Source organism: Gymnoscopelus braueri (assembly GCF_963280865.1).
Source record: "Gymnoscopelus braueri genome assembly, chromosome: 14".
Lineage (NCBI taxonomy): Eukaryota > Metazoa > Chordata > Actinopteri > Myctophiformes > Myctophidae > Gymnoscopelus > Gymnoscopelus braueri.
Window position 1 is genome coordinate 29,679,386 of NC_137619.1, and position 11,719 is coordinate 29,691,104.

The following is an 11,719-nucleotide window of genomic DNA, read 5'->3' on the forward strand; positions in this document are numbered from 1 at the left end:
ACCTGTCCGTTATCTTCAATCCACACCATTCTCTTAGAAGCTTGGCAAATATAGGCACACATGAAGTCCTCAAACTTAAATGTTTTAAATGGTTATGGGTTTAACTTAACGAAGATTAGCTCAGATACTTGTCCCTTGCATGCTACAATTTTAACAATGTCCAGGGATTGGCTTTCTGTTGCAAGAGTGTGTGTGTTGTAGATATATTATGTTGGTGTGCTCATAGATGTTTCCTGGCATTGTTCCTTACCTGTGTTGCCAAATAAGGGTTACCCCAATAGTAGGCTACTGCTAAATGGACTTAATTAAAAAGAAATCCCAACTGTAGTCCTGCTAAGTAATAATAACTAGCCATTTATAAAGTGCCTGCTTCATGTCAGCCCCTTACCACACAAAAAGCCAAGCTATTTCACCCTTTTTCTGTCTTGTGTAATTGGTTTGAATTGTCTTTATTTATTATGTGGATGACTTGGAAAAAATAAACACATTGTGAATGTGATTGGGGTTTTTACTGATGTGACTAATGACCGATGTATTCATGATATATCTCTCCGGAGCACACACATGTTATAGAATTTTGGATAATAGAATTCAAGGAGTATACCATTCATTACCTACAGTCCCTATCATGGCCCTTGCATTCAGCAAAGCTTACACTGCCCTCTTGTGGTAACAATGGGGATATTTAGGCAGCATTTTTATTTCACAGGCAGAGCCTGTCCTAAAAAAAGCATGGGCATATTGCCTTCACCAATGTATCCATTGTTTGAAAACTAAACTGACTTGCACAAACATCCAATGCCCAGCAGACATAAAAAAAACATGAGGACCACATGATCAAACGCAACAAAACAACGAAAAGGCATTGCCTAGAATTTTGGTTTGTATTGAATTGGTGGTTTACTAGAACCGGCTGACTGATTTGGTGCAGAAAATAGAAACGGAAAAAATATACTGCCTTTTGTGGGAAAATCTGTTTTTTGTCATTCCTCAAAAAGTTGGCTTTTGGAAGAGGTGGGTGTAAAAGTAATTTAAAGGGTCAACATTGACTATGCGCACATGCATCTGTTTGCAACTTCCGTAGCATCTGTTTGCAACATCCGTAGCCTCGGATGCTGTTATATACAGATCACTATATATCCTCATAGATGCTGTGATATACAGATCACTGTATATATCCTCATAGATGCTGTGATGTACAGATCACCGTTTAGCCTCAGATGTTGTGGTTTACAGATCACTGTGTAGCCTCATGCTGTCAGATAATTTAGTTTAGTTTATTAGAAAACTCATAACGCATGTTAAAACAATTCAAGGATACGACAAAGTCCAGGATTTCATTCCATTGTGGTCCTCGCTCATACGCACAACAAATACAGCTCATAACATGATGGACATGAACAATGAATGATGCACAATAAATAAACACATTATTTCCGACACAACAAAATACATAACCTTATTCTTAAACCCACTGCCCTTTCTGTCCTTACTAAAACTCTACTCCTACTCTGGAACTGGCTCTGGTGTACATGTTTTGAGTGTCCCTAACCAGCCTTAAAAACTTTTTGGGGGAAAACTTGGAACCTCAACATATAACATTTTGTGGACCATGGTCAGTCTTGCCAAGTTGACCCTGTGTTCCACAGGAAGCCAATATAGGTCCCTAAACTGGTTCCTCCCTACATGGGTTCTTGGACCCAAACCTGAAATGACCATTGATGCTGTGATATAGGCTACAGAACAGTGTATAGGCTTGCTCAGATGCTGATGTATAGCCTCATAGATGCTGTATAGCCTCTTTCAGAACCCTGAATACCTTTTTTTGTATTTGGGAAGGCGCCTTCCCAAATAATAAAAAGGTATACAGGGTCCCGAAAGGGGCTAAGATGCTGTACAGAATACGGTATTAGGATAAGTGGGCACCTTTGTGTTAAATTGGCTATTTTTTTCAACAACAAAAAAACATTAGACAATTAAGGTCTAATATTTCTACAATTCCCTATTTTGGGGCATAAACAAGAAGTTGAAGGATAACATTTAGTCTGATAATGATGTACCTGCATTTTCACATCACTTTACATTACTCAAGACCATTTTTAAAGATTTATTCTTTTAACATTCTTATTCTTTTTTCTTTTTGGACAAAATAGACATAATTTTTCATTGAGGTGCCTAGATGTCCACCTATCCTGTATCACAGAATACAGATCACTGTATCACCTCATTATATGCTGTGATATACAGTAGGACGACAGATCACTGTATAGCCCCATATACTGTAATATACAGGTCATTGTATAGCCTCATATACTGTAATATACTGATCAGTAGCCTTAGATGCTGTGACACACAGATCAATGTATAGCCTCATAGCTGCTGGATACAGTCACTGTATAGGTTTGTAAAAGTTTGGTCTGTGTTCATTCAAAGCATGACAAATTAAGTCTCTGTCGGATTGGGGAACTCACTCACATACGGTCACATAACAAGGTCACTCATGCCTATGTTCCCAGAGTTCTATTAGGGTTAGGGTTAGGGCGGCTGGGGCTGGGGTGGACCCTGGGAACATAGACCCCCCCTTACAATACATGCAGACTTGCTGGTAGAGATCACAGAGACCTCAGTCTTGTCCGTCCATGGTTTGGTCTCGGTTTGAGAATGGGTGTTCCTGATAGATGAGGTCCTTTTAATCTTTATTTTCCCATCGTTCTTTGACTACGCTGTGCCCTCAGACTCCTGCCTTGGGCACTGTCTGTACTGGTGTGGTGTCTAGTTCAAATCGCATGGCAGTGATGGCACACACACGCACTACACGTACACGTGCACGCCCACACACACACACACACACACACACACACACACACACACACACACACATCCATTAATCTACTCCCCAGCGTCCCCAATGTACGCCACACACCACAGGAGGCCTGCCCTGCATCCTCTTAAAATTCCCTCCTCCATTTCCCGAAGCTGTGCAGGAGCAGCGGAGAAGAAGTGGTCTCTTCTTCCATCGAACCACCTCATTAAAACTAAGAGCCATTAAAAAGACCCCAGAGTCCATAAGCTAACACATTGTGTTGTAGCTCTTTATGACAGCGATTCTTTGGCCCTCTGTTTACTGGACTCTTTACGACACACTACAGGCATCTTAAGTCTTAACAGAGATGTTTTGTTTTCTCCCTACTACAGCATACGTAGCCTACTACTAGCCTAGCCTCCTCTATTCACTCAGTCAGGACACCTAGGAATTTCCTCCTCGTCAAACTGCCAATATCAACAATTTCAACCAATAAACATTTTTGTTAGATTAACTAATAGCTTGTAGCTCTTGAGAAAACAAGTTTGTCTTTGTTTTGGCTTATAATATTATTAATCTCATCATCTGTGTTCAGACAAATGTTTCTGATTACGCTTAGGACACTAATTAAGTGTGCATGCCATGCCAATGGCAAAACACTTATTGTAATCCGCCATACTTAATAATACCCCCGCAATACATCAAAACGTGCGGCTCGGCCGGGACAAGTGTGCGATTCAATGTGGTTACGTGAATACACGTTACCACAGCGACGTAATACGCAAGAAACTACTCCCAAAAGAAAACCTGACTTTCGATGGGCCCAAAGAAAACATCAGAAAACATCACCTCACTTTGGAGCCACATTACTCTGGCATACTGTTACGTAGAAACACATTTAAACGTGAAACAGCACACAATAACAGGGACTTTATCGTGGTTCAAACGGTTTTCGAATACATCACATGTTTTTTCCCGCAATCACAGATCAAAGTTTGGGTGTTTTAAGCCAACTTTCGAATCTAGAGTGCGTCACACGAGGAAGCAGAGTGGAGCCAGAGCCTGAAATCAGCCCGGAAATCTTAAAAACAAAATCAACAAAAAATAATTCGGTCAAGATGTAGCCATACTTGTCTTCTTTCACACAATGTGACAACCAAAGCACAGAGAGACATACAGAATGTGAACTACGGACCTCTGAGTGACAGGAGTTCACATGGAGTTCCATTCTGCTGCTGAGGTCGCCAGGGGCGCATGGATGTTTCCTACCTAGTCTCAGTAACTTGGTGACGCCCCCTTCTGTGACGCACGCGGAACTGCCTCTCACATGAGCGGACCGCATTAAATAACTCCCAAACCCATGCATTACTAGTTATCTCCATAGCGTGCACCGTAAGCATTAGGCTTCCAATCTTCCAGAGTCCCGGGATTGAATCCCTTTCCCCTCGCTGCTTATTTATCTTATCTAAAATGTGTCACAAAATGTTTTATTGGGATTAAGCTTAGGTTTAGGCATAGTTTTTGTCGCCCCCAGCGAGGCGGACCACTCAGCCCACTTGGTGAGAACAGACTCAGCAAAAAACAGTTAAACGTCAGAGCAACGAGAGGCACCGCAGAGCGAGCCGTCAGGCGAGTCGCTGTGCCAAACGTTGCGAAGGCGCTAGAGCCGACTCAGCGCCGTTCGAGTTATGTACCGATAGGGACAGAATCGTTCTTATCGCTCCCCCCCTCCGAGGCTAACCTGACTCTGCCAAATGGAAGAAGCTTGCGACACACATTTTGTTTCACAGCCTACTTCCATCTGAGACTCTGGTAGCAAGCAGAATCGATGCAAGACGGCGTTTCATTTTTTCAAGCTACTTGGCAGGTGATTGGATGATCCCGCCCCTAGCAGCCGCTGATTGGTTCGTACACGCAGCAACCGGGTAGCTCTACTCCCTGAGCGATCCCAGATGCAGGGTGTAATGTGAAACTCAATACCGCCCCCATCTGGCTGAGTCAGGTTACTCCCAGGCAGTGCCAGCGCCAAGTGTCCTTCAACAACACACTGAACACAGCCGTCTGCGCCTACTGAGACCCGGTAGGAAACACACACGGTCGCTTCCCAGGGGGCCCCTAACCTCGGTACCAGCCTCACTTATCTGCGAAGAGAAGAGCCTGGTCACGACGTAAAGCAGCGAGTGTCTAGGAAGTCCTGAGTGGACAGGATTTCCGTATCCCCCGGAAACGATATTTTTTGACCAATCACAACATTCGTTTCATTGACGGAGAATCTTAACAGATTTGTAAAGCATCAACGTCATTTCCTTGGGCGGTACTTCCGCCAAATTCAACCATTTCCGGTTGTCAACTTCCTAGACAACCAACATCCCAGGTCTTGCCCTTGCCCAGGTGGGGGGCCCCAGGTAAATGTTCCTGGGGGGGGGGGGTTCATCTGTCCCAGTGGTTATCAAAGTGCGGTTCGGGAACCCCCAGGGGTCCTTGAGGATTTGCCAGCTCCAGTATATCTGTACACACACACACACACACACACACACACACACACACACACACACACACACACACACTAAAAGACCAATCTACAATTTGAGTAAAAATATTTAAAAGTAAATACATTTAGTAAAAATACTTAAAAGTACTTAACAGTTGTTTAAATGAGTAAAAATACTTAAAAGTTGTTAAAATGAGTAAAAAGTGAGCAAAAAATATTTTATATGTAGCCTATTCTGTTGCTGATCCAGGTGCAGTGTTGTACTACTGTATTTGAGTAAAAGTACTTACAAATAATCAAAGGGAGTTAAAATACTTTGCGAGGGGCAGGCACACTTAAAGTTATTAGAAATTGTGTTATCTATGCATGGTAACAATTAAATGTGTGATACAAAACCCTCAAAATGAATGGAGATAGACAGCTCTTTTTCCATTACGATTCTGATAGTTTACTTTACTTATGAGAATCGTCATATCTCTATAGGTCGGATATTCAGGCATGCTGGCTGAGGAATGAGGAACTTCTGGATTGGCAATTATCAAAAACCTGCATCGCTAAAATAGTATGTGGAAAATGTAACATATCATGCACAATGTAGGTTTAGGGGTCCTAATAATACACCCACCACCACAGTGACGTGACGCCTAGAAAGTGTGCCGATGGGTCATCTGTCTCATGTGTGCAGTAGAGGCAGGCTTTTATAATTGCAGAGCCAGCAAAAAAAAAGAAAGAAAAAAACTTCCAGTCGCGTCATGGTGCGCAGTGGCCAGCTGAAGCGACTGAACTGATTTACTCCCAAACTACTGAGCTCTCACATCCCATAACACTGCAAGTAAGGAAGGACTGGGGACACTGTGTATACTTTTTATTTACCTGTTTACTGTTAAGTTGTTAAGTACCTGGTACATATTTTAAACTTGAACGATGTTTTGGTCACTGTTGTGCGTAACCGCCGCCCTTGCACACTGGTCCATCACGCTAGCAGACGCGCAGATCGCCACCAACAGGTATGCGATCGGATGTCCCGCGCGATGCGACAAGTCCACGTGTCCCCGGCTGCCGTCGGACTGCCCGGCGGGACAGGGGCCGGACGCCTGCGGCTGCTGCACGGTGTGCGCGGCGGGAGAGGGCGAGACGTGCGGCGCCAGCGGGAAGCTCGGGGACCCGCTGTGCGGAGAGGGACTGGAGTGCTCCGTGTCCGGCGGCGGCGTGGGATACTCCGCCACGGTCCGGAGGAGAAGCAAGAGCGGGATCTGCGCGTGTAAAGCCACGGATCCCGTGTGCGGCAGCGACGGAGTGTCTTACCGCAACCTCTGCGAGCTGAAGAGGGTCAGCAGCCGGGCGCAGAAGCTCCAGCAGCCACCTGTTCTGTTCATTCAGCGAGGAGCTTGTGGGAAAGGTAATTCAAGCTCACTTCTGCATATCAAGGTCCATTATTTATTCGGCTTTTGAGCCACGGACCAGGGACCACCATCTGATGAGAATTAGACTCTCAGAATATTTGGTTATCGTTGGATAAGATTGTGTCCACAATTCCATGCTGTATTGATGTGGTACCATAGGAGAGATAACACTGTTATCTGTTATCATAACAGGCAAATGTTGATCAAAATAACAATTCTTCTACATTCTCTAATTGTGTAGACTTTTTTTATAAAGTAAGTAATGCAGATGTTTAACAATAATTTGGCCCGTTGGGTTTCATTTTACACTCTCAAGAGTTAAAGATCTATAAGGATCCATTTGGTTACCAACTCTCCATCATTTGGCTGGGGACCACCTGGAACCCCGGCCTCAAGGACCACTGGTGGTCCCCGGACCACTGGTTGAGATTGAACCACTGTTCTACACAATGAACTTCTGTTAGTTTAACTCTTGAGAGTGTACTCATAGAAACAATAGGGTAAATTTTGTTTCCATCTGTACACTCACGTTACAAATGGATTTTAACAATTCACTTTGTAAAATCCTTCACTGTAATTTTAAGCGACAATAAACCACAGTTCAAAACTGCACTGGTTAGATTAAAGTTTGATTCAGTTTCTCTCTCACATTCGACTTCCACAAATATCCCTAGTAGTTGGGGATTTGCATCCTCACCGGGTGGCTAGTGAAGGGGCTTAAGGATACAGATGTCATCATACAGCTGCATCCACTGATACAAACCCCCATGTGTCTCAGAAAACAAAGGCCACTATTGAAATGTGTTGTTTCCTTCTTGTGAGCCTTGTAATTCGTGCATGTACAATTAGGCAAAATCAGAAAGCCATGTTGCTTGGTCAACCACCTAAACCCCAGCATCATTATTGTGGGGAAAGCTTTTGCTGAAAATAGCAGATCGACAAGCTCACAAAGCGACTTGTTGCATCGCATTGTGAGCTTGTCGATCGGCTATTTTCAGCGAAAGCTTTCACCACAATAACAGAAAACAGAAAAGACACTAGTATCGAGCCCTGAGGGACTTCGGTTACCCATATGGCGTTTAAGTGGTTAAACAAAGTCATGAATTCAACCTTGGTATTGGAGCTCGATGTAGCCTCAACCCAATCTATAATTTGTCGTATGACGGTGTCGCTTGCGAAGTATACATTGGGTTATGTTTAGGCTATACAGATTAGTTCTGGTATGTTTAGCCCACATGCAGTCACATGGCTGGTGGCAATACTCTTAATTGCTTTCTAAAATGCAATCTAAAATCTAAAAGTGGTAGGCTAATCAAGTGACAACAACATTAATTGAGTTTTGAAATATGACAGACTATTATTAAACCACTTAAATCACCAAATCTCTTTGCCGAAAATAGACACGTTGTGAGCTTGTAGATCTGCACATTTTTGGTGAATGTTCCCCCAGAGTAGGGATGCTATAGCATTCAAGTGGTTAATATCAACCGAGTGTCAAGTGTCAAATGAAAACAATGTTACCACAATCAGTGGAGCTTAACAATAAACAGACCATCATTCCATTTCAGATATGCTTTGTGTATGAAATAGTACAGTCCAGTCAAGAATGCATGCTGTGTACCATTTATCAGTGAGTCATTTATCATCATTAATGCTGTATGCTTGTGTAATATGACTTAGAAAGTAGATATCCTGGAATGACAAACAGTGACGTGTAAGTTCACATGGGCACATGGTGGAATATAGATTGTTTCATTCTGCATCTGTTGTTTGTGTGTGGTATTGTTTGTGAGTGTGTGTGTGTGTGTTCTGTTCTGTTCTGTTCTGTTCTGTTCTGTTCTGTACATCCATCTAATGTGTTTTAATTGTGAAAGTGGGAATTAACTTTAAAAGTTATTGAAGGAACTTAGCTCAAGGTTTGGAAACTGATAGAGTGAGGTATCTATTTTCTTCTCTCCTTCTCTCTCTCTCTCTCTCTCTCTCTCTCTCTCTCTCTCTCTCTCTCTCTCTCTCTCTCTCTCTCTCTCTCTCTCTCTCTCTCTCTCTCTCTGCTTATTCTTGCTTTGTGGATCGGAGGGGACCACATCACTCATGAATCACAGCCGACAGCCATATGAGGATACCTGGCTGCTGTTCAAACAAACACACACTCATGCACTCACACACGCGCACGCACAAACGCACGCACACACACACAAACACACACACACACACGCACGCATGCGCACAGTTTAAAAATACAGGAACAGCAGGAGCCAGTGGAGAAACCCCAAAGTTAGTATAACCTACATTCTGTTACATTCTGTAACGTTTCCCATATTATGTCAAAATCTATCATTGTGTGTAATGACGCATTCCCCAAATCTGGCTTTGTCTCCACTGTGGAACAATACAGTTCGTCTTCTCATTTGTTAGTCATTGCAAAAGGTCTGCTCATGCCTAAATTGCTAACTGTGTGAACGCTTGAGATATAACAACAGTGAAGTGACCAATCTTCTGCCTGCTATTGTTTTTCGTAACCAATGCCTCCGATTGTCCCTCGAACCGTTTATTCAGTTCAAGGTATGATTCAGTGAAAAGTTTCAGTGGATTGATGCTAACAGAGCCTGCCATAGTCTAGTATGTGCTAGTAAACTGGTAGTCTCTCTATGAAATATATCTCGGTTTTTGTGTATATTGCTAGTTTGGATGATCAGATCATCCAAGTGCGATATTGTATGTCTTGATGATGAGTTGAGTTCATTGGACCACAATGGAAACAAGCCCCCAGGGCTATTTGTGTTATCCTTTTAGCATAGCTTGTTAAATTGTACCTGCCATCCTGTTTGCTAAGTGTTAATGAAGTAATCAATCTATCAATCAATCAATCAATCAAACAACTCATGGAATTCAGAACGTTATAGTCCTGGTTTAGCTGTCAGCCATAGACAGGAGATCTGCAGGACTACAGTGCCAGAGTACATGAGGCCCCTCAGGGCCCCGCTCACAACTTTGTGACCTGGGCCAGTGTTAAGAAAACACACGCCGTTCCACTTTGGATGATGTCATTCTGCGTCCGGCCTGTGAAGTTGTTGATTATGCAAGTTGTTGGATTTGGATAGAAAATTTGGGTCAGTTTCTGCTTGTGCCTTTGGGGTCATGTTTATTTCAAGTAACTAATTTATTTTTATACAAAAGTGGCACGGTATGGCAGCAGAAATAAATTGAATAGAATTTCAAATGAGGTTGATCTTTGGTAATGATTTAATGAATACATCATCTTAAGGATGTTGTGTGTGACATTTAGGCATGTATCCATTGTAATTTTCACGTAGAAGAAGACAGCAGAATGCATGGCTACTGGATGACTGGGATTGGTCTTTATGGTTTTTATATTGGCAGGCTCTGCTCGGGCAACATAATGAATATGGGCCTTCTGTGACTCTACTTAGTGACTTTTAATACGCTGACTATGCACATTCTTTTCCCTTGACTTGTCTTTACCACCATCAATAATATTCTTTTTGCATGGTTTCTGCTCTTATTTCTGCCTGTCAGGCTGTGTGCTGTCTGTCCTGGTATTTGTCTATCTCAATCTTCTTTCTTTCTTCCTTTCTTTCTTTCTTCTCTCTCTGTCTCTGTATATTCTCCAAATATTTCCCCTTCATGGTCCCCCTTGCGGCCCTATCATTTCCCATAATTCCCATGCTGTTTTCCATCCACCGCTGCCTGCCCGTCTCTTCCTTCAGCCTCACCCTACAGTCAACAGGCTCTGTTGTTGCCCCCCCTCCCCTCTTTATTCCCACCATGGCACGGGAGAGGCGTGTTTGCTTCTCTTCCGTTCCCTGATCGCACTGATAAGCCAGAGGCAAAACCTGATGTCACATCCCGGAGGGGCCAGCGCTGTACTTCCACTCTGCTCTCTAGCCTCTCTGCCCTGCTCCCCCTTTTCCTCTGCTGACATTTCAGTTAAGCCATCACTCATGCCAGCTCAGACACTGTTGTGCCACAATGAAACCTAATGAACTTTGCGTTGATGGTTGGATTTGTAATAAAAGCCTTCTGTGGTGGGCAGGTGGGAACTGGTTGTGGTGGAGCACACACATTAAACCAGTGGTTCTCAACCCTTTCAGGCATTGACCCCCCAAAATCATCATATGTGAACTGGGGAACCCCCCCCCCCACACCCTGATAAGCACTTGGAATTGTAGGAGTTGAGGCATTGCATTTAGTTTGACTCGGTTCCATAGATAAATATTGTGAAAATAGCAGATCTACAACCTCACGTTGCAAGGCGTTGTGAGCTTGTAGATCAGCTATTTTCAATTTATTTGCCTCTTTCTCATATTATTTGACAATTTGGCCAATGTTTGACCAGTTTGTTGATTACTTTTGATGCATTAATGGTCTTTTGATTTTTTTGATTTTGTTTTAGGTATTAAAAAGTTTAATTGTCAATTCACTGTCATCTGGGGACGCCCCCAAAATCATGTGGGGACCCCCCTCACCCGACCGACAGGTTGAGAACCACTTTAACCGCATTAAACTAGTCTTTTACATGTAAATGTTTTATTAGACAATGAATGTGCAAATGGAATGCGGATAGGGTCATAATTAATCTCCTGTTCCCTGTCATATAATTTTTCCGACATTAGCAGCTGGTGTTCATGAACGCTGTTGCAATCATCGGTTGGCGTTTATAAACGTCAAGTGGTAATTAAAGTAGAAAATACGATACGGCAGGGAACAGGAGATGAATTATGACCCTTTTGGTTTTCCAATATAATAGGTACATTATACGCTTGACACCGACATGGTGGAGCCTTGCTCATTAAATTGTAGTTGGGTAGTGTTACCAGCGGTAACAAACTACATTATGTTCCTCCTCCTATCGCCTTGATGGCCTTTATCAGCGGTGGGAATTTGAAAATGGGTCAAAATGGCCCGGACCGCTGGCCTAGCGGTCAGGGCACGTGGGCTCCAATGCTCCAATCCGATCCCGACAACCTTTGCTGCGTGTCATTCCCCGTCTCTCTCTCCCCC

General features: G+C 43.2%; 1 protein-coding gene across 2 annotated transcripts in view; it reads left to right on the forward strand.

The window, feature by feature from the left end:
* The first annotated feature begins 6,028 nt into the window (after nt 1-6,028).
* Nucleotides 6,029-11,719, forward strand: part of LOC308101046 (serine protease HTRA1A-like) — a 39,557-nt gene continuing 33,866 nt past the window's right edge. Inside the window, exon 1 of one of the 2 annotated variants that reach the window (XM_080450334.1) lies at nt 6,029-6,693. In XM_080450334.1, coding sequence (XP_080306460.1) covers nt 6,219-6,693 — 475 coding nt within the window. In that variant the 5' untranslated portion in view covers nt 6,029-6,218. The remainder of the gene's footprint in view (nt 6,694-11,719) is intronic. The other variant, XM_080450335.1, reaches the window with a different exon arrangement.